Here is a 22,485-nt window from a genome sequence, read left to right as displayed (position 1 = left end):
GGCCCTGAACGCACCGCCCGGAGGTCACCGCCACGCGCACCCATCCCGCCACCATCACCATCTCGCCACCTCAGCAAGGCCGCTCTGACCCCACTGCTGCCTGTCCTTGCTCTCAAGCCTCAGTCACACTGACGAAATGCTGCGCCTAGAACATTCCACGCTCTGACCACAGACCCCAAAGTCCCAGGTCTCCCGCTCTCCCCATCCCCCTGTGGCAAGACAGCCTCACCATCCCGCCCGCCCACCCGGATGCTGGACCCCTCCTCCCACTCTGCACAAACAGCAGCACCACCCGGGCCCCCACCCCGGCCTGTCAGGTAGGCTGTCACTGCAGCCCAGATCAGCCTGCTGCCCTTGTCTCCACGCCACCACCCCCAGCCCCAGGGCCATTCCCACCAGGGCCAGAGCCTCCCAAACCCCACAGGCAGAGGCCCCGCGGTCGGGACAGGCCCAGCCCTGCAGTGCACCCACCGCAGGCCAACAGGCCCCTCTGCGCAGACCCTCAGGCCGAGCACCCTCCCTCCCCAGGGCCTTTGCACACACTGCTCCCTCAGCCCGGAATGTTCTCCCTCCACATCTCTACCGGCTGCCCCTTCTCATCCTGCAACCTCACCTCTGGTGTCACCCCACATACCCCGGACCTGACCATCGTCACCACAGGCCCCAGGCCATCCGAGCTGGACCCCTGCACTCCTCGGGGGGCGAGGGTGCAGGAGTCAGAGGGGAGCCTGGCTCTGACCGGCCAGACCCCGGAAGGCTCCTCCAGGGCCCTCCTCCTCAGCAGACACCCTGACGCTCCCGCGGTAGCCCCGGCGCTCCAACTCCCCATCCAGCAGGCGGAGGGTGTGGGTCTGCGCCTCGCGCCTGGCCTCCTGGGCTGACCGCGGCACCAGGCTCTGCTCACTCAGGGGCGTGGAGACAAAGGCAGGCTGACCACCGGCGCCCACTGTTAATCTCGGTCAACACCACGCAGGGTGGGCCGTCCTCTGCCCACGATTTACATTTTTATTAAATCGCACAGGAAAATTAGAAACATCATTACTTCCCTCAGTCTTTAACTCTTTCTCTGCCCAGCTCTGCACGCAGCCGCCCCATGCCGTCCGTCCAAGAGTGATGTCCGGGTTCCCACCCCGCCTCTGCCTGCCTGTCACCTCCACAGCGACCGCAGGCTGTGGGGGAGCGTCCCCACAGCATCCTCCACAGACCCGGGATCCTCCCCACAGCCCAGGGTCCTCCCCCACAGCATCCTCCCCACAGCCGGGGTCCTCCCCACAGCTGGGGGGTGATCCTCCCCCACAGCACTCTCCCCACAGCACACGGCCAGTCCCCCGAGGCCCCGGGTCTAGCAGCATCACCTCACTCCTTCCCCAGTGGCCTCGAGTCAGGCAAAGGGCCTCCCTTGGGCCTCAGTTCTTCTTCTGTACAATGGGAAGATCAGGATCTGGTGGGGTCTCAGCTGGGCCCCCACCGTCACCCCTCTGCCCTGACTGTCGGGACCCGGCCTCCCCCAGCACCCGAGGCCCAGAGAGCCCTGGCCACCCAGAGCCCAGTGAGGTGGCAAGGCCTGTCCCCCGGGCGGCACCTTCCCTTCTCAGCCCCACAGGGTCCCTGTCGGCCCCGTAGGGCTGCGACTAGGAGGCGGAGGCAGCAGCAGACCCCAGAAGTGGGGGCTCAGCCCTGGGGGAGCCACCCGGCACCCAGCCACTTTCCTCTTCCTCCCACAGTGCTGAAGACGGGGGGCGCCAGGACACGGGGCAGGTCCCGCAGCCCCTGAGGCACCCGCAGTCCAGGAGCATGAGCCCAAGCCAGGGGACAGACGGGAGCCCTTCAAGAAACCCCTCACAGAATTTGCAGGGCCCTCAGGAGGAAACGAGCAGCTGAGGCACTGATGGCGACAGGGGGGCAAGGCCACAGGAGCTGGGGGGTCTAAGGGGTGACACCCAAGCGAGACTGGAAGGAACAGTGCAGCGGCCACGGGGCAGTGTGGGAAGGGCATTTTGGGGTGAGGACAGCAAGTGCAAAGCCCCTGAGCAGGGGAAGGGTGAGGAACATTCTAGCAACAGGAAGCAGATCTGAGCAGCTAGCCCCCACGGGCAGGGAAAGGTGCCAGGTCAGGGTCAGGACTTCCCCCCGAGGACCATGGCAGCACAGGCGGGGTCTGAAGAGGACGGCACAAGTGAATCAGGTACTTTAGAACGAATGAGCGCACAAGCAGGCTCCACGTGGTCCCCAAAGGCACATGGCTCTGAGATGTCAGCCACACCCCCACATTCGCGCCCCCCCCCCCCCCGAAGCTGCTGCCCCTATTCCCAACATGGTCCCTACACAGGTCAGAGGCCTCAGGCCGCAGGTGTGGGAGAAGCCCTCCCCAGTGAGGGCGTCGAGAAGGACTTCCCGTAGGAGGGGGCATCCGGGCACAGCACGCAAAGCGGGTGCAGCACAGCTGCCACCGTCCCGCCATGCAGTGGCCGCTCTGGCGTATCTGTGCCAGGAGCTGACCCAGATTGAGTCATGAATGAAGCGGCCAAGAGTGGAGCCTCTAATTACTTTTCCCTTCTCGTCGTCATGCATTATGCATTGACGGTGGGGGCGGGGGGCACGCAGCCCAGTGAATTCCAGCTTCAGCGGCGCCCTCCCGCCTCGCTCCCCCCACCGAGGAAGAGCCTTTCTTAGCTCCGTGTTGCACAAACACCTTAAGGGACCAAGCAGGGAGCTAATGGTGGCAGAGCTGGTGGCACCGTGCGGGGGACACTCAGGCTGCTCCCAGACACTGAATTAAGACCCCACAGGAGGGGCCAGGCCAGGAACGCAGGTCAGAGCAACAGAAACATGTCCCCATGAGACCCAAGCCCATGGCTGTGGTCCCAGCCTGCCAGAGGCCACTGAGGCCACAACGAGGCTTCTCGACCCGAGTCTGGATCCTCTAGCTGGCCACCTCCATGCCGCCCCAGGCGGGGCTGGGAGGGCCTTGAGCTTACCAGGCGCTCCCACCGCTGACAGCCCAGGGGACACGAGAACCCCGTCACTGGATCCGGGCTCGACTTTGTGCGAACATCAGCTCCAGACACACCCCTGGGAGCCGCCGGCCCCACTGACCGTGGGGTGAGACCGAGGCCCCTGCCCAAGGCCCTGCCACTGCGGGCACTCACCGGCGGCCCCTGGGAGCACCCACTTCCATTTCCTCCACCGTCCACCCTCCGTGGTCCAGCAGATGGGCCACCGCGAGTGATGGACTGGGGCAGAGAGCCAGAGGGCCAGCCTGTTCCAATAGCTCAAGCGACAGACCCCGTGAGCCCCAGGTCTCTGCCAGGCACCTCGGCTGGGGCCAGCATGGCCACACGGTCCACAGTCCACCCTGGGTGGTTGTCACTGACCCCTGCTCCCCCCAACTCCACATCCACTGTCCGACTATGAGACCCAGCACTGATGCTGACCAGGGCTCCGAGCCCCTGTCCCCTCACTACCACCAGGGCGATGGGACAGCAGGCACCGCGACCATGGGGTGGAGGGACTCTAACCCAGGAAAGCTTCCTGGAGGAGGCTTCATATCTGCAGACACCTGACAGAGCAGGAGGCAGGCAGGCGAAGGGGCAGCATGGGCAGGACCCAGAGGAGGGAGCAAGCCTGGCTCCTGAGGACCAAGACGCATCCAGTGTGGTGGAAGGAGGGGCGCAGGGCGGGCAAAAGGAGAGCCAGGCCAGGTGGGAGTAAGAACTTCATCCTGCCGGCACTGGGGAGCCACAGAGGGCGGTGCACAGGGGAGAGTGCAGTCCAACAGCAAAGCAGGGGCCCCAGAGCCCGGAGCCCAGAGCCCCGCCTCCAGCCCCAGCCCACCGCACACTGGGAGCCCAGAGGCAGGAACTTAGGGCTCCACCTCCACCTTCTCCAGAGAAATCTGGGCCCTGTGGCAGGGCCCGGGTTGGGGTTTTCGTCAGAAACTTCCGGTTTCCCCCAGCCCGCGGCTGCTGAGTCAGGAGCACTGGGCGGACCAATCACTGCCCCTGGCAGCAGCGCAGGAAGCCAAGCCCGCTGCCCTCAGGCCAGCCCCGGCTGAGTGAGCCAGCTCCGGCCCCTTCCTGCCCCAGTGCCCCCTCCCCAGGCCCAGAAGCCACAACATTGTCACTTGTCAGTGCTGGAAGTGGGGGAAACTGAGGCCCGGAAGGGGCAGGGTGGACTCGTCCACATTTGGCCCCGTCCCCTCCTCCGGGGCATGGAGCAGATGTGGGGTAGAGGGGACACTCGGCTCAGGCCTGAGAAGGGCTTCAGGGAGGAGGTAGCGCTGGTATCAGACTGGAGGGGCTGAAGAAGAGCGCGGGTGGGGCAGGCACGCAGACAGAGGGAGCAGCCTGAGCAAAGGCTCAGAGGCTGGGACACACAGGGCACCTCTCGGGGCTCTGCTTAGCCAGTGCCCCCCACCAGAGAGACCGCCAGGTCTGGGGGGTGCTGACCGTGGTTGGGCCATGCTGGCTGGCAGTGGGCCTGTGAGCACTGCAAGCAGGAGGGCAGAAGGGCGGAGGGCGTGGGGACGTCACATCTGCTGACCAAGCCCCTGCCCCCACTCAACCTCAGAGAGGAAACGCTCTTTCCCACAGTTACGAAAGACCCTCTTCGCTTGCAGGAAGAAGGCGAACCCAGAGCACACCATTCCATGGCTCAGGGACGCACTCGCTGGGGCCGGGCGCTGGCCCCACAGCCCGGGGGTCCACCCACCAGGGAGCCACCTGCCTGGACACACGTCCCTGCCCAGGCCGCGAAGCAGGGAAAGGCCAGTAGGGACTGGACGGGGAACTGAATGCCCCAAGTCCATGCCAAAGCTGCACCTGGCAGTGGGTCTCGCTTCCATGCCCTGGGAGATTCCTGGGCCCCAGAACAGTTCCCGAACCAGCAGCCCCTGAAGCCGCCCCTCCCAGGGAAACGCTTCCTCCCAGGGGAGTAGGACGCTCCCATCCTCCCCACATTCCAGGCCCCCCGGCCCCGGGGCAAGAAACTCCTCTCCCCACCCGGCAGATGAGGAGACTGAGGTTCAAATGGGCCCCCAGCCACCACTCTTCTCCGCTTCCAGGCAAGAACTGAAGGTCTGGCCCTACTTAAGATCACCCTCGTGGCCACTCTAGATACAAGTGTCATCACCCCAAGCCGCAGATGACAAAGTCCAGGCTCAGAGAGGGAGACACTACCCCAGGTCACACAGCCACAAAGGGCTGAGTGAGGACCTGAGCCAGGCATCTGAGTCCTGCCACCCCAGCTCTCCAGGGCCACCCAGCTCATACATGGCCTCCCGGACTCCGAGGGAGAGCCCCTCCTCCCAGCAGTGATGAGGGAGCCCCATCGACCAGACGCCCTCTGCCCACGCCACCTCCAAGGGCAGGGCGGTGGAAATCCCATAATCTCTGGGGCCTCTCCAAGGAGGAGGTGCCCCCGCCCGCCTCGGCCGCGGGATTCAGTTTCCGGGCCTCTAATCAAGGGATCGCCGACAACCCTGGCAGCCGCACGTGCACGCACCGCCAGGCACCTCCACGACCACACCACCCACATCGCTCACGCCAGCAGGACGGCAGCCGCCTGCCACGCTCCGCTGAGCCAGCCAGAATGGAAAGGCCAGGAGCGAGGCAGGCGGGTTCCTCCATTGTCAGCACTGTCCATTATCCCCCAGGGCCAGGATCCCCAGAGCGGAGCCCACCGAGCGGGCCTGGGCAGCCCCACCCGGTGCCCTGCAGGAAGTAGGCCTGTAGGCTGTGCCCAGAAAGCCCACCAGGCACCTCCGGGTGGGCCGAGGGTCCCGGGTCGCGGGTCCCAACGGGGCTCAGCAGGACAGAATCCAGGATCAGCTGGCTCCTCGGCATCTGCCACCACTGCCCAGAGATGGAGAGACCACGACACAGGCACCTATGGGTGCAAAGGCAGGACGGGCCGGGCCCGGCGTCCTCATGGAGCTTGTGTCCTTCATCCACCCTCAGCCGCCTCGGCAACGCATCCTGACGCAGAGCCCAGAGCCCAGAGCCCAGAGCCCTCAGGGCCAGCAGCACGCCGCGTCTCGTCCAGACTCTGTCCAGGCCCTGACGGTCCGGCACGTGGCAGGCACTGAGCACTGGTGGGACGAGCCTTCCCGCGTGGAAACCGTCTGTGCCTGCGTCCCCACTGGGGTGAGCAGCCCCCACATCAGGGCTGCACAGGCCTTCTAATCTGACCCCGCAGCCACGGCCCATGCCCGGGCCCACAGCAGGCCCTGCAGAAACCCCGCCCGCTTCACTGGAACGGCTCTGCCTGGTCTGCCCAGCCTCACCTCCCTGCACCTGCAACAAGCAGCACGACGCAGCGGCTCTGGGGCCTGGCCACCTGTGGGACCTGAGCAGCGGCTGCCGCTCTCTGCGCCTCAGTTTCCTTGTCTGTAAAATGCAGGGAAAGGGCATGCGATTGGCCGCCCCATACTCACAAGCTGTGTGGCCTTGAGGATCTGCTCAGCCTCTCTGAGCCCAGTCCTCACCTGTCAATGGACTGCAGTGGGCTTGGCACAGGCTGGCACCCAGGCACTTGGCGGACTGTGGCTCACCAGCCCTCCACCTGAGCCGCCGACTCCACTCAGGCCTGGGAGCCACGGGGGCCTGGTGCTCTCTCTGGCCTGACCACGCAATTCAGGACACCCCTCCACCAAATGCCGGCACGGGGGCTAGCTGTGCTCGCGCAGGTGGCCCTGGGGAGATGTCCCGAGCCTGGGGTCTCCGTGTCCCCCAGAGCCAGCCGCACTCATCACAGAAAGACCCCAGCTGGCCAGATGCTCCAACGACCCCACCCCAGGAGCGGGCTTTGCTGACCCCACAGCACGGCCGGCCCCTCCGTGGGTCAGGCCAGGGCCCAAGATGGACACAGCCTAAATAGGGCTGGGCCTGGCCCTGCCCTCAACACACCCCGTCCAGCCAGATCTGAGGCAGGAACACCCTGTAGTTATTTACCCGCCCGTCCACGGCCCACCCCACCCAACTCAAACACCCACACCGGTCACCCGGTCTCCTCTGTCACGGCCATCCCAAGCCTCAACCTCCAGCAGAGAACCAGGGGAGGAGTGTGAGGAAACTGAGTCATGCAGCAAGGCACAACTACTCCACCACCCCTCCCCACCGCTGGCCCCAGAGGAGGAAAAGGGGCCACCCTGCAGAACTACCTGGGGAGGGAGTGAGCTCCCCGTCACCAGGTGTGTGCAAGCCAAGCTGCCAAGCCCCCCTGGGGTTACACACACACATTCGCCTTCTCAGAGGCCCAAGCCTGGGCCAGGAAGCCGGGTGGAGTCTGGAGGGCGGGACCTATCTAACCCAGAGTTGCTAAAAAGAGCCAACAGGGAAGTAAAAATAGGAAATAAAAATAAAGTTGCTGCAGCCAGCCTGGTGTTTTCGTAGGAAACAAGGCATCTCCCCAGGGCGGGCTCAGCTCCGGGCCCCTCCCAGGTGAGGAATGTCTCCCCCTCCTCCAACCTCCAGCTGCCATCAGGACTTCAACCGTGTGTCCCCAGGCAGGAGCAGGAAGGGCCTCACGGAGGAATCCCCAGGACCTGGTTCGAATCCCAGCTCTGCCGCTAACCAGCCGCGTGACCTCGGGCACGGAGCTGAGCCCCTTTCACCAGCGATGGTGCAGACACACCTCCCGGGTGCAGAGGGCGGGAGGGAGGGCACATCCGGCACCCCCGGCCCCCCCACAGCAGGGGTGGCCCCCCACACTCAGGTCAGCCACACCCCTCTCTCCACCAGGTCCCCTCCAGGACCCTCCCCAACGGAGCCCCCACTCTGCCCCAAAGGTGGGTGGCCAGGACGCAGAACAGAGACTGGAGGGAGACGGAGCCTGGCTCACCGTGCGGCTCTCAGACCTCAATTTCCTCATCCAACAATCAGAGGAAGCCTTCCTTCCTATCCGTTCCTGTTGGACCTTCCCAGGGTTGGCACTAGGATCATTCGCACTAAAGTGTGCATGACTGACCCTGGCTTCAGGATTGGCTCATTCTTCCCAGGTAAAGAACTCCACAGCAGAGAATGATCTGATCCTAGAGCTGAGACACCCCAGCCAGAGAGCAAGGGAGGGTCATCGGGGCCAGGGTGCAGCTCACATATCCACTGGCCTCCCCATCCCTGGCGGTGTAACGATGCTCAGCTACTGGCTTCACACAGTGAGGCACCTGCAGGGGCAACGCAGCACTGGGCTGAGTCTGCCCCAGGCACCTGCTGAAAGGGAACACGAGTGCTCCAGACGACAGGGGCTGCCTGCCACCACCGGGGCCTGGAACAGTAGGACGTGTGCCATATGTGGCACAGGCATGGCACACACATGACACGTACATGTACGAGCCCCACTGACCCAGCAGGTCCTGCTTCAGACGTCCTCATCCTCCCAGGAGCCCCTTCAGGCCCCGCCACGGGATCTGATGTTCATACCCCCTCGCCACTCCCTGGGAACCGGGGCAGGCCCTGGAGGACTGGCCAGGGGAGCCTGGGGGTGACGTCACTGGTCTGACCCAGCACCGGTTGGCCCCAAATCACCCTCCAGCCTAAGGTCCTTCTAGAACAGACATCTGCTCTTAGCCCTCTCCATTCTCTGGCCCTCAGGAGAAAACCCCAATTCTTCATACAGCTCGCCTGCCCCGCCAGTCTCCACGGACTTTTTCAGCACCTCCTGGCTCTGACCTGCCCGGGCCTCGCTGCACACATCCCCGGGGCTGTGCCTGCCCCATGTCCCTGCCCACGCTGACCCCTCGGCCAGGACTTGAGGGGTGGTCCTCAAGGCCCTAGCTAACCAGGGACCCAGGGGGTCAGGGCGGTGGACCCACCTACAACCTGGACTCACCTGTGCTGGCCGGCGGGGGTGAGGGTCATAGGGCACACAGAATAGACACACACACACACACAGGGCACAGAGAATAGACACACACAGGGCACACAGAATAGAGACACTCAGAGGCTTGCACACGAGACCCCAGTGACAGGAGTGACCCTGCCTAGTCCCTTCGCCCCACGTGGTTCTGACTCCAAGGCCAAGGAAGATGCGGGCAGGACAGGGCCCTGAGGGCAGGGGTGTGGGGAGCAGTGGGCAATACGCCCGCCTCCAGGTCCTGCCCTTTCTGCCTAGCACTCTCCGGCTCCAGACCCTCTGAGTGGGACAGGGAGCATGAGGTAGGGGTCCCCGTAGGCATGAGCAAATGGCCAGAGGGCAGACCCTGGACCCCTCAGCCTCTGGGTCCTGGTCTCCAAGCCCGAGGTCAGGGACTCCCGCAGCCCACCCTGAGCAGGCACATGGTGACCCAGATCCCAGCTCGAAGCCCCAGGCCCCGGCCGGTGTGGGCCGCCAAGCACCAAGCGTGGAGTGCAGACAGCCAGGAGGACAACAGTGGCAATGAAAGGCAGCTCGTTGTTCTCAGAAGCGGGGGAGTGGGGGCAGGGCCGGCTGCCAAGAGGGGCGGAGGGTCAGCAGGGGAGAGAGGTCAGGGCAGGCCGTCTCCAGAGCCCTGGAGGGACCTCCTCGCTCTGGGGTCCCCTGAGACACCCAGGTCCCCACGAGGCCTGCTCACTCCCCCAGGCCATGATGTGCCTGCCCAGTGCCAGAGTGATGGCGGGGGAGAGGGGGCCCAGGGGCCCCTCTGATAGCGAGCTCCACAGCTTATCAGCCGCGTCCAGGGCCAGCGGGGTCTCCGGGGCCATCCCCTCCCCCACCCCACCAGCCAGCGAGCGCGTCCCCACTGCCCAACAGGGGAGACCGTAGTGTCCACAGGCAGATAAGTCTCAGCCAGGGCTGCAAACAGGGAGGGCAGCCCACTCAACTGCCCGCCGCGGCCGGGCACATGCACAGGGACACACCTCTCCCCAGCACTGCGGCCAGTGACAACACCAGGAGATGTGACCTCGCCCTGTGACCCAAACCAGCCCGGGTGGGAGGAGCAGGGCACCAGCAGGCCGGGGCCAGTCAGCTCAGACCCAGCACTGCCTGCGGCCCCACAGCCAAGAGGACGCAGATGGCGCCCGAGCTGAGGCGGCCCTCCGAACACCACCATGCCTCCTCCATTGACCCTGTCCCACGCCAGCCATGCGAGCCAGGAAGAAGTGGGCAGGGGTCGAATGCCCAGGGGTCGGCCTGTCCCTGGCCAGGGGGCGCATCCACACAGCCTGAGGCGGGGGCCCTGAGAGGCCCCCTGACCCCAGGCCTGCTGTGCACCTGCCTGTGGCGGCTCCTGTCCCCTTGGCCCACAGCCCTGCGGCTTTCACAAGCCTCATCTGCAGGCATGGAACCTGAGACAGGTCAGCCAGGCCATGTCAGCTGGAGGCGCAGGCTCCGGACTGCCAGCGTCCTGGATCCAGGCGGCAGCGGCCAGTCAAAAGCCCGGGCAGCCCTCCTGGCGTGGGCCACGCGGGTGCCAGGCGAGGAGCGTGTGGTGGGAGCCAGTCTCCACCCCCGTGATCACAGACACGCCACACCCGCTCCGTGCCCCCAGCTGCAGCCTGGGGAAGTGATCTCTCTGGGCTGCCAAATGCGCTCTTTCAACAGACCGCCGAAAGCAGAGACCCTAGCCTGGGGGCAGAGGGCACGGTGGGAACAAGCCAGGGAGCCCGGGCAGCCACTGAAAGCCCAGTGCCCATCCACCCCCAGGGCAGAGATGAGCTCCCCCGCCACCGCCCAGGGGTGGCATTGCTGGGGCCCGGACACAGGTGGCCGTCTGGGACGGAAGTCCCTCCCTGCTGCATCTGGGCACTGAGTCTAAGGGACACCCAGGCTCTCCCCAGCAGCAGGAGGCAGCTGCACCCACATCAAGCAGAGCCGGGGATTGGGGGCTCGCCCCGCGGGCAGGAACACAGCCACGGCAGCCTTGGCCGCAGCCTCCCCGGGGGGCTCCCAGGGCCCCCAGCTGCAAGCACTGGCCCAGGGAATTCTCTAGGGCGACTCTCACAGTCCCAGACTCTCCCTGCTCCACTCCTGGGAGCCAGCATGAGGCTAGACACACAGCAGGACCTCCCTCCCTTGGAAGTCCAAACAGACCCCCAGAAGGAGAGTGATTCAAATAATGATAACAACTTTAAAGCTTATCTCCACGAGCGGAGGGCTCACCCCCACAACATTTCTGAAATGGAGGGGACAGGGGGATACTGCTGCAGAGAGCACTAAGTCATTCAACAAACATTTCGCGAGGCTGGTGCAGCGTCTGGCGCTGTGGGTTCGGCACCAAACATGACCTATGAGCCGAGCCCACAGACCAGCGGGGTGCTCTGAGGCCTCGGGGCCCGCGGGAACAAGAGCCACGCCCGATCAGCAATGTCTGCCAAGGGTCCGGGCCGGGAGCAGCGGCTCGCCGCTGTGTACTTCCCACCTCCAACTCAGTCCAACATCCTTCCTTCCATTTTACAAATGAGGAAACCGAGATAAAGCGAGAGGAAGTAGCTTGCTCCAAGTCACAAAGTTCATGTGGCCAAGCCGGAATGGGACAGGCAGGGGGACAGGCAGGGGCCCCGAGCAGGCCACCCTCTCGGGCCAGCAGTCTGGAGGGGTGGCCTCTTGGGGGTGAGGTTCCCTGGGGTCCTAGCCTCGGGGGAGGGCAGGCCCCAGGGCCCAGGGAGACAGAAGAGGGCGGAGGGAAGGCCTGGCCCCTCCCCCGTCCGGGCCCCTCCCTCCAGCCGGGCCCAGGGAGGCCGCAGCCGGTACTGCCCCGCCCAGGCCAAGGCCCACCTCCCCACTGTCTGAGCCCCGGGTGGCCGGGCATCCAATGCCTCAGGCCCCACCTGCCAGCCCTGCTCCCGACCTTGCTCCTGGGCGGAAAGTCCAGGCGCAGGGGTGAGGCGGGGGCGGCTCTGCCACCTCCCGTGGACTCTGGCCCCAATCAGAGCTGTTTTCCTCAATCCAGGCGGGGGGGGGGGGGGGGGGGGGGGCGGTGAGGGGCCACCAGACAGCCCGGTGACCTCCCAGGAGGCTCCTGGGCAAACGACGTCTGGAGCTGCCCACGGGGAGAGGCGCGTGGGCCCCAGGAATGAACCGAGCGATGTCGGACAGACGGACAGGTGGGGAAGGGACCCCCAGCGGCTCCAGCCAGAGAGGGACGCAAGAATGGCCACTCACCCCAAGAGCCGGAGCTCTGAGCGGGTGGAACAGCACGCGGTGGGCCGGCGTGGGTCATGCTCCCGACCAGGACATTCCAGGGCCCAGGAAGCAGAGGGGACATCAGGCCAGCAGGGGACTGGCTCAGAGGGGCTGAGCAGCAACCAGGCCCACTCTCAGCCTCACCTCCTGGCAGGGTTAATCATTCCCAGACCAGCTGACCACACCCCCGTGCTCACATGGTTCCTCACCAGCACAGAGCTGGGACCCAGCCAGCGAGGGGCAAGTCAGAGGAGCCTGAGCATGCAGTTGGACCCTCTGAAGTCCTCCAGGGAGGACCCCTACCCACACACACACGGGCATCCCCTCTCCATACCCTTGGCTGGGGCTAGAACACTCATTCTCTCTGCCTTGATTCCCTTCCCAAAGCCCACCCAAGAAACTCCTATTCATCCCTTAAAACCCATCTACAACATCACCTCTTTGAAGCCTCCCTGACGTCCCCCAAGCATTTTACAGGTAAGGCAACTGAAGCCCGGAGAGGTGAATTTGCTAACCCAAGGCCACACTGCCCCCAACTCAGAGCTGGCACTCACTGATCATATGGGGTAGCCTCTCTCACCACAAGTTTTAAATGTGAGAAAGCCAGGGAGAAGAGGGAGTGGTGCTCAATGTGGCAGGGGAGGCCACAGGGCCACATGACACCAAGCAGAGGCCTGACCTCCACACTGAGGGCAATGGGGAGCTGTGGAGCCTCCCCTCAGGCAGGGGAGGTCAGAGCTCAAGGGAGAGAATGGGCTGGCCTGGCCCCTGCTCTGCCCAGCTCCCACTTGTGAGGTTCACTATTTCTCCATGACACACTGCTCACCCCTACAGGGTCTGCCATACCACTCCCAGTCCAAACCAGAGCCGGACTGGAGCGAGTGTACACACCCCCAGCCAACTCAGAGCCCATGGCTACCTGCCCCCCTCAACCTGGGGAGGGCACATAGCCATTTCCCAAGGACCTGGTCTCCAGCCGTGCCACCCGAGCACACAGCCACCAGCTCATGGGAATAAGGCCAAGGTGCCAGGAGGGAAGGGCAGAAGCCCCTGGCAGCCAGGGCCCCAGGGAAACCGAGGCCAGGAGAGGAGACGGGACCTGCCCAGGAACACAGCAAGCTGGTCAGAGCAGACCCGGGCCACCCGCCCAGCCCCAGGCTGCACCCCTGCATGGGAGTGGCTGCCTTGCCCTGGGGAGGCAGGGGTGGGTAACTGCCCACCCACCCCAGCGGGGCAGGACAAGGGGGCTCAGGGGACTCTTGGAGCGCCACCGCGCAAACGTCTCCCGGGAGGAGCAGAAACAGCTCTGTGGGGGGCACCCCAGGCCACTCTGGGCGAAGCCGGGTCACGGGGGTGCGCGGGAGGCACCGACTGTCTCGAGGAAGGACGCCCACCTCGGCTGGGGCTCCAGAGCTGGCCCTCAGGGCCCTCAGGAGCCAGGGCAAGTCAGGCACGTCATTCGACCTCCCCGAGTCTGAGGTCCACAGCCCGAAAAGGCAAACGGGGCCGTCCACATGGAAAGCTGAGCAGGAGGACGGCTCAGCACAGGGCCACCACCACAGCCACCAGTGACCACTGCTGCCCAACGCTCAGCCCTGCCTCCAAGGGGCAAGCGGCCAGCAAGGCGGGTGCTCTGGACACAAGGCCCAAGTTGACTGGACAGTAAGGACTGGACCAGCCCGCCAGCCCCCCTGGCAGCCCCTCGCCAGGTCACTGGGCGCATCCTTCACGGCATGGGGATCAAGCTGCCACAAACGGGCAGCCATGGGGTCTTCTCCATCCCACTCCTTCATCAAGTGAGCATGTCCTGGACGCCTGTGCGGGCTGCTGCAGGGCTATGCACGCTGCCGACTGGCTCTGCCCTCAGGAAGCCCCGGAAACAAGAGACGGCGGGGTGGGCAGCCGGCACAGCGTCACGAGCCTGTGCCAGCCGACCACCTGCTCTACAGGATGGCCTCAACGCCCACCGCGTGCGCTGCACCAGCTCATCCTCTCGTGTCCCCAGGAGGCTGCAGGGTTACCCACGTCACGCACGAGGAAGCAGCAGGCAAAGGGCCAGAGGATGTGATGGCGGGGCGGAACCCCAGCAGCCAGCATCAGGTCCAAAAGGTGTCACCATCCCGCACCCCACACAGAGCACAGACGACCGAGGACGGCGGGCTGGCTCCGGCCAGGGAAGGAAGCGGGCTTCCGGGACGACTTGCCTCAGAGCTGAGCCTGCAGACGGGCGGAGACAGACGGGAGCGGGGACAGGGAGCTGCAGGTGGAGCCGCAGGCCAGCCAGCCCCAGGGGTGTCTGCTCCAGAGGGCTCCGCACAAGGCGGCTGTCCACCGGGAGCCCGTGAGCGCAGCCTCGGCCACCTGGGCTGTCACCGCCTGACCTCTGCCTGGGGCCAGGGCGGGCACTTAAGCTAAATTGGTCAATTATGGGATGCTTAGCTCCCTCCCGGGGGCTTCCAGCCCCCTCGGTTCCGGGCAGCAGCACCAGGAAGCCTGTTGAATCAGTAACCTCATTACGGCCCAGCGGCCACACCCGGGGCCGGCTTTGAACTCCGCGGGGCTTATCCATGGCCGCTGGAGGATTTACACACGCCTGGCCCTGGCCCAGCTCACTCTCCGCTCCCCTGCCCTCCCCTCCCCTCAGTGCTGGAGGCTCCAGATTCAGGACGGTCAGGCCAGCAGCAGCCTCTGCTGAGACCCATCACCACCAGCCCGTGCCCCGGATACAGTCGGGGAAACTGAGGCACAACTGGACACCACTGTTGCTCAGAAGGGCCAAGGAGCCCAGGGCCAGACGGAGGGCTCCCCTTTGTACCCCAGCCCCAGCTAACAGCTCTGGGCCACCTGTCTCAGGAACTCAGAGCCAAGCGCCAATTGTGAATGTCTCAGGAAAGAGGACCTCGAGCTCACACGAAGGCCCTCAGGGGCTCCAGCCTCACAAGGGCCCCCCAATGTCCCACTGCCCAGCCCCAAGGCTAGTCCCTACCATGGCCCTCAGGTCCCTGCCCTGACCCCAGGAGGCCCACCACCCTGCTCCCCATAGAGAGCCTGCCCCCCAACTTCGTCCAGTGCTCTGGGCCCGGCACATCCTTCCCAGGTCCGGGCTTGGGCCCTCTCGGCTGCCAGACTGTTCCATCACCTTTCCCAGAGACCCCAGGCCCCCTCAGCGAAGCCACTAGCACCCCAGGCTCTGGGGCATCTCAGTTAACGTGGGGGGGTGCATGGGGGGGTTCATGGGGTGGAGAGCATCTCCCCAAGGACAGTCCAAGAGCCCAGAAGGGAGAAGGCAACAGGAGGAGAGCCAGGGCCAGGGCGGGGCCTCCTCCCCCAGCCCCGTGCTCAGGGAGGCGGAAATCCCAGCCCAGCCCAGGGGCCCAGCCTGGCCCCCAGGCAGCCACTCAGAGTCCCACCTCCAGCTCCAGCTGCTGTGCTGAGTGGCCCACCCAGGGCAGGGGAACAGCCCACTCACAGAGGCACCTGCTGTGTCAGGCTCCAAGCCCACCTGGGTCCCCTCCTCCTCCCACCCCTGCCTGCCTCCAGCTCACCCTCTGCACAGAGCTGGAGGGCTAATTCCAACTATGAGTGTCACCACACGCCCACAGCCCCCACGGCTCCCGGGCCCCCACACACCCGACCCAGTGTCTCTCCAGCCTCCTCTCACGTGTCACCACCTCTCCCAGCTCAGCCACGAGGCCTCGAGGCCGGGCCTCAGGGCCTCTGTCTTAACTGTCCCTGCCACCCGCAGTGCCCCTCCCCCCCAACCTGTTGCAACTCTGCCTCTCCTCCGGAGCCCACGCCAGTAACAGAACCGGCCCCAACAGGAAGCCACCGTCACCCCTCCATTCCTCACGCCTCCCTCACACGTGTGCCCCAGGAGCTGCGTGGACGGGACTCAGAGGGCAGGTCTGGGTCCTTCTGAGAAGAGCTCCTCGAGACTCTTCAGGATCGGCTGGGAAGGCCGGGCGTGTGCATGTGTGCCTGTGTGTGTGGATTCACATGAGTGTGTGCGTGCCTCTATGTGCACGCGTGTTCATGTGGGCATGCATGCATGTGCATGTGCATCCATGTGTGCTGGGGTTGGAGATCACAGAGATAACCAAGGCCCCGCCCGGCCCTGCCCTGGGGACCTGGTCTGGCCATCCTGGACCACCCCCCAGGTCCCTCAGGAATATGCCACCAGACAGCTCCACCCTGGCAGAGGGAGGAGGTGGGTGCCAGGCCAGGCCACACGGGTCCTCAGGCTGTGCCTCTGGCTGCTGACCCCACCCATGGCTTTCCAGCCCACCAACAGTCTCCACCCTCCCATCTCCAGCCAAGGACAACCCTGGACGAGGATCAGGGGTCTCCACTTGCCAGAGGGCCTTCAGGGGTCAAAGGGGACAGAACAGACACAGCGAAGCTTCACCTTCCAGCAAGTCCCACAGAACAAGTCCCACTCACTCATCCAGGGGCCCCAGACCCACAGCGGGCTCCCAGGGAGCCAGGGTGGGGCGCAGACCCAGGCCCTGACAAGCAGGCGGCTTCTGAAGATGCTACCTGACGACCGGAGGCCTGGGGGGCAGTGCCACCACCCCGGCTGGTGCTCAGGGTCCCCAACTAGGAAATCAACTTGCTGAGAAAAAGCACACAGGACCACCCAGAGGCGCAGCAGTGGTACAAAGGCCGGGACGGGCCCCACGGGAGGGCTCCATCTCCCGGTCCGCTCAGTGGGCCCGTCTCCGTGAAGCCTCTAGAGAGTCCCGAAAAGCAAGTCCCAGGGACACAGCAGGCACCCAGTGGAGGGAGCCGCCAGCGTCCTCGCAAGGCGGCGCAGGGCCCTGGCAAGCGGGGAGGAGTTTAAAAGATGAGACAGGCAGGGGCCACGGAGATCCTTCTGGATCCGCGAGATGAGGAAATCAGGCCTGAGCGGGCACCCTGCCCGCCCCCGCCGCTCACATGGGGACACGGGGATGCAGGGACGAGAGGACACGGGGACGCAGGGACGTGCAACAAACACCGCCTGTGAAGGAGCAGGCAGGCCCAGCAGAGAGGGAGAGAGTGAGCGTGAATGAGCGTGCCCACACCCAGGCCCTGCACGCGCGTGTGCGCGTCTCCACTCTCCCCTGCATCGGCCTGGGCCAATTTTATTTAGCTGTTTCTGCTCCATTTCACGCTCATTCAGCTGCTGAGCCAGACAATTGCTTTGTAACTCTAGGGTGCAATTTCCCTGTCTGTGAGGCGCTGGGGCACAACCGCTCAGCACATCTCGCACCAGGCTCGGGCGGGTGTGCAAGCAAGTCCCTTGCCCCACGCACCTCCCGTGGGCCTCGGGGAGAGTCCGTGCAGGGCAGACCCAGCAGAGGGGAGGGCACCCAGACCAGGGCCCATGTGAGTGTTCGCTCGACCTCGGAAGACAGGGCCAGGCCAGTCCCCTCATCCTGCACGTGCACCTCACTTGGGTTAGCACCGGTGTCGTCCCTGCTTCGTGGTCCTGTTTGGTCCAACACTCGCAGACCTGGGCCCAGCCCTGACTCAGGCCGGAGGCACAGGGAGGACATGGCCTTGCCTTCAAAGAGGGGCCGTCAGCTAGACACGCCCCTAGGACAAAACGGGCAGCCTTCCCCAGCGCCCTGGAAGAGCCAGCACATATGTCCATTTCACAGATGGACAGCTGAGGCTCAGAGAGGCTGACGGGCAGGCCACACACACAGGCAGCAAGGACAGAGGACCAGACCCCCAGTGGCCTGACCACCAGCCCAGCAACAGGACACAGCTCCCCAGAAAGGCGCAACTCCTGGGGTCCCCCTCACCCAGGGATGCTGGGTCATTCCAGAGAGAGCAGGTAGGGGGAGCGAGGGACAAAGGGGCCTGAATGGAAGGCAGAGGAGGAGAGGAAGGCAGAGTGAGGATGGAAGTGCACCTTGTAAAATGTACACACTGCAGGAAGGGGAGGCGGGGGTGGGGGGGTGGAGGGACTGGCCTTCTCCCCCACCCATAACAGCATCCACAAAACTGACCTGCTTAATGAGCATCAGGACAAATGTATCGAAGGTGAGCCCCAAATGGCCACCACCCCACCAGCCACCCAGGCTTTGAGACACACAGGCTCTTGAGAGCCCAGGCCCCTGGCCCTGCCCATGGCCAGTTCCCACAGGGACAGACCAGTTAATGGGACACCTCAAGGCCCTGGCCACCAAAGCCGGCTACAAACAACAAACTTCGACAAACCTAGAGCCTGGGGAAGGCAGGGAGGGCAGCTGGCGGCTCACAGCGCCTCGGCCCAGTGACGGTGCCCCAGCCTCAGGCCGCACAGTGGCCCTGCTCTGCACCCTGCAGAGAGCAGCTGAGCCAGGCCCGGGACCCTCTCCTCCTAGAGGACAGGCCACACTCGCCACTCGAGGCCACGGCCCTGAAACGTGCCAACTGTGGACAGAGCCCACGCAACCCCAGACAGTGAAACTCCGCAGCAGCTCCCGCTGGGTCTGGGCAGGCACTCAAGGCTCTGGGTCCACCCCCCACCCCCACGCCACCTCCTGTGCAGCCGAAGTCAGTCCCACCACGAATCACCTCGAGGGCCCTCTCCTGGGGCCGGAGCCCCAGCATGCACGCCCAGCCCCGCCCCACCCGGCTCGGGGCCCCACCCCTGAGCACCCACTCTGTGCTCTCACAGTAATTCCACAACTACCACTCCCAGGCTTCCTTTCCAGGAGAGGAAACCAAGACCACCAGCCAAAACCCCCCAGAGCCACAGTGGGGACAGGACAGGGCAGGACCGAGGGAGGGCAGGCAGAGGGCCTCCTGGAGGAGGCGCAGCTCCCCGCAGGCCCTGAAGGGCAGGCACAGCTGGAAGAGCTCGCAGAGCTGGGAGCAGGCCCCGCCGCCCCTGTCTGAGCACGCTGCTCGCTCAGTCCTGCCTACCCCCAGCTCAGAACCGCCCGGCCCTCCCTCCACCGCCTTCCTGGGGCCCCCAGCTCATCCCACCCACATCTCGGCAGAGGGGGTCAGGGCTGCACGGTGGGCCCAGGCACAACAGCCAGACCCAGGCAAGGATGCAGACCAGCAAGGCCACTGCCACAGTCAGGCCACATCTGAGGGCTGTTTTTCTCACCCTGACACTTTCCTGGTCAACAAACAAGAGCCCCCTCTGGAGTTTACCAAAACAACCGTCTCAAGAGCCGGCAGTGCCCAGACCGAGACACCACTGCCTCGGCAGGCCAGGCTCCAGGCCCGGACGCCAAGCCCAGCCTCCCAAGAGTCATGTGACCCTGTTATTTCGGGAGGACCCGGAATGTGCTCTATTTTGGGTCCCGAGGGCTCTGATGTTACCAGAAGCCCCTCACCGGGGCTCCCAGCTCCCTCAGGTCCCAGAGAGTGCCCCAGAGAGTGGCCAGTGGACCTACGGCTCTGCTCCTAGCCACCCATCCCTCCCCGGGCAAATGGGCCACTAGCAGCCGAGGGGGTCTGGTACGGCCTGAGACCTTTGGACTTCCTCTGCAGGCTCAGCCTTCCACTCCTACTGTCCAGGCTGATGCCGGCACAGCCCTGCCCCTAGGGGCACGGGGGCACTGGCCAGCCCTAGGCGATAGGGGCCCGGAGGCAGGGGCCGCCTTAGGGGAGTTCCACGGCCCGCAGATCTGTACCGTGGGTTCATTCCTGCCCTCACTGGCTCAGCGGGCAACAGCGGGGAGACTCCGGGTGGGGGAGGGCAATGCCCGGTCCACGGAGCCCCACGGAGGTGGGTGCTGCGAACAGAAGCCCCCTCTGCCCGAGGCCTTGAGAGTGGCCTGGCAGCTGAAAGGAGTAGCAGTGCCTTCTGAGCAGCTCCAGGCCTGGCCTGGGCCGCCCGCCGGGCCCTGGACACGCCAAGCCTTCTGACACTCACCCCCCATGAGGGATTAGGCTGTGTTGACAAAAGGGCTTAGATAAGTAGCCGCTTAAATGGACCTTCAACTCCACTGGACTTCAGAGCTGGTCACAAGCTTAGAAAAAAATAAAATGTAATCAGAGCCCAGGACTCTGCGCTCAGGCCTCGGGCACCGGCCGCCTGGGAGGCCACCGGCCGGGTGGGGGGATCTGCTGCTCTGGTGAAGAGATGCCCCGGAGCCTTCTCAAGGGGGGCGGGGGGGGGCACCCATCCGGGTTCCTGGGGTCGTGACTGGGAGGCACAACTCTTCTCTTCATGGGGACTCTGGCACAGCCGCCCTACAGCCTGGGCCACACATGCACCAACTCCCAGGACCTTCCCAAGATGTTAGGAACAGGGACCTGCCTGCTCCCAGCACCCAGCCCCGGCCCTGCCACGTAGGGGGGTAGGGGGGAGGGCAAGGACCGAGCTGAGCATTCTTGTTCCAGAAGGGATCTGGGAGAGCCCAGCTGCGTGTGTGCACGCCAGTGTGCAAAGCTTTAACGAGGGAAAAGGAGACGCTGTCAGCCCACACAGGGGCCCCGCCAGCCCCACACCAGGCAGGGCAGCAGTAAGTCACAAACAACCCAGCTTTCCTTTTTGCTCTACACACACCGGCACCACCGGCTGGAGCTCTGAGTCTCAAATCCACCCCTTGGGAGCCTGGAGCTTCAGCCTCCCCCAGCCAGTCTTCTTATCTGCAAAATGGGCACGAGTGCCCAGCCCTGGGGGTATGGGAGGACGGAGAGCCCCTGCGAGGAGGGCGCCCAGCCTGGCACCACCAAGGTCTCCGTCATACAGAGTCAGAAAAGGACTCTTAGATTTGACAACTTGAAACCGTACCCCAGTCACGCTGCAGCACACCCATTTTGAGTGGGTCCCCGGGGTGCTCAGACCCTGGCCCTCACAGCCCAGAGGAACCAGCTCCAGGCAGGCTCCCCTCCACCTTCCAAACTCACCAAGGTCCTTGCAGCCGCACCAGGTTCTGACAGTCCACCGGATGGCCAAATTGCACCCCAGGCTGCAGGGGTGGGCAGGAGGGGGGGGTGACCGTGGGGTTTCATTCATAATCAGCTGTTTTAATTTCCATTCAGCACAAATCCCTCACGCAGCCTGACAGCCTGGCTGCCGTCCCCACCACCAAATTAATATCCTTCCTGGAGCTCATTTATAAAGTCTCCCCACCCGGCTCCCCTGCCTCGCACTGGCTCCCAAACCCTAGGGAAGACAGCGCTGGGGGCGTCCGGCCATGCCCCCTCCTCCCCCTAGGGGGGTCCGGCCTGGAGTTGGAGGGCAGTGCGGGGCAGGGCAGCCACTGGGCGGGATGGCAGTGGGAGGACGGGAAAACTGACCCTGAGTGCCTCTGGGGCGTCTTCCCCCAAGTGCAGGGCCAGCCCCGGAGAACACCCCGGGTACGCGGGAGTGAGGGGCCCCATTCCTGGGACGGGGCCTTCCCGGGCTTGATGTTCCCAGTCACACGGCCCCTTGGTGACCCTGCCTACCGGCGCCTGGACTGCTCGGGGAGGAGGGGTCCCGCGGCTTCCAGGCCGGCGGCCTGCTGGACTCGGCGGCCCGGGCGGCGGCGCAGAGGCCGTCCCGATGCCAGGGCGGCCGGAGGCTGGGAGCGCACAAGTTGCTCCGCCCGCCCCGGCCCCGTCCCTGCGCCGCGCGGCTGGAGCCGGGTGCCGGGGCCGCGGGGCGGGGGGCGCGGGCGCTGCCAGCCGGGGGCGAACTAAACTGCGCCGGGATGGGGGGGCAGGAACTCCCCGGCCCCGCCGGCCGGCCGGCCGCCCTCCGGCCCCGCCGCGCTGCCCGCGCCCGCTCCGGGGGCAGCCCGCCGCCCTCGCCCCCTCCCCGCCTGGCTGCCCGGGGAAAAGTTGCCCGGCCCCCCGGCTGCGGGCCCCGCGCCCCAACTCCGCGCAGGCCGGCTGGGGCGCGGGGCCGAGCGGGGCGGGCCGGGAGCCCCGCGCGCGCCGGGAACGCGCCCCGCGCCCGCCGCCGCCGCCCCCCGCGCCGGCCCGGCCCGAGACTCACCGAGCGGCAGGAAGTGTTTGGTGTCCATGTCGGCGGCGCCTCGGCCGGCGGCGGGACAGCGGGCGAGCGCGGCGGCCCCCGGCGCGGCCGGCCGGGCCCGGGCGGCGGGAGCCGGCGGCGGCGGCGGCGGCGGCGGCGCGCGGAGGCCGCGGCGCGGCGAGTTGTTGCAAAAGTCGCCCAACAATGTAAACTACTTGTGCCGCGCGCGCCCGCCGCGCCCCGCGCCCGCGCCCGCGCCCCCGCCGCGCGCGCCCGCGCCCCGCTCCGACCGCTGCGGCGCCGGCGGGGGGGGCGGCGGGGGGCCCGCGACGGGCGCGGACTCGGCGCAGCGCCGCCGCCCCGCCCGGCCCGCGCGCCCGCCCCGCCCCGCCCCCGCCCGGAGCGCGCCCCCCGCCGCCCCCCGCCCCGCCCCGCCCCGCCCCGCCCCGCGCGCCGCCCGCGCCCGCGCGCCGGCCCCGAGTTGCGAGCGG

At 65.9% G+C, this 22,485-nt stretch overlaps 1 protein-coding gene across 6 annotated transcripts in view; it reads right to left on the bottom strand.

Annotated features, from left to right (window-relative positions):
* RXRA (retinoid X receptor alpha) overlaps positions 1-22,172 on the bottom strand; it is a 102,479-nt gene extending 80,307 nt beyond the window's left edge. The window contains exons 1-2 of one of the 6 annotated variants that reach the window (XM_070251699.1): positions 21,484-21,585; positions 20,941-21,002 (exon numbers count right to left, since the gene is read on the bottom strand). Coding sequence is in view for 3 of the 6 variants with exons in the window: in XM_005605918.4 (XP_005605975.3) it covers positions 20,941-21,049 (109 nt within the window). In the remaining 3 variants the exon portion in view is untranslated. Of the gene's footprint in view, positions 1-12,078; positions 12,224-19,186; positions 19,277-20,940; positions 21,107-21,483; positions 21,586-22,015 lie in introns of those variants that run through there. The other 5 variants (XM_023629280.2, XM_070251696.1, XM_005605918.4 and 2 more) reach the window with 5 other exon arrangements.
* Positions 22,173-22,485: the final 313 nt, after the last annotated feature.

Source organism: Equus caballus, chromosome 25 (assembly GCF_041296265.1).
Source record: "Equus caballus isolate H_3958 breed thoroughbred chromosome 25, TB-T2T, whole genome shotgun sequence".
Classification (NCBI taxonomy): Eukaryota; Metazoa; Chordata; class Mammalia; order Perissodactyla; family Equidae; genus Equus; species Equus caballus.
The sequence above is the reverse complement of the archived record's forward strand: the minus strand, read 5'-3'. Positions and strand labels throughout refer to the sequence as shown.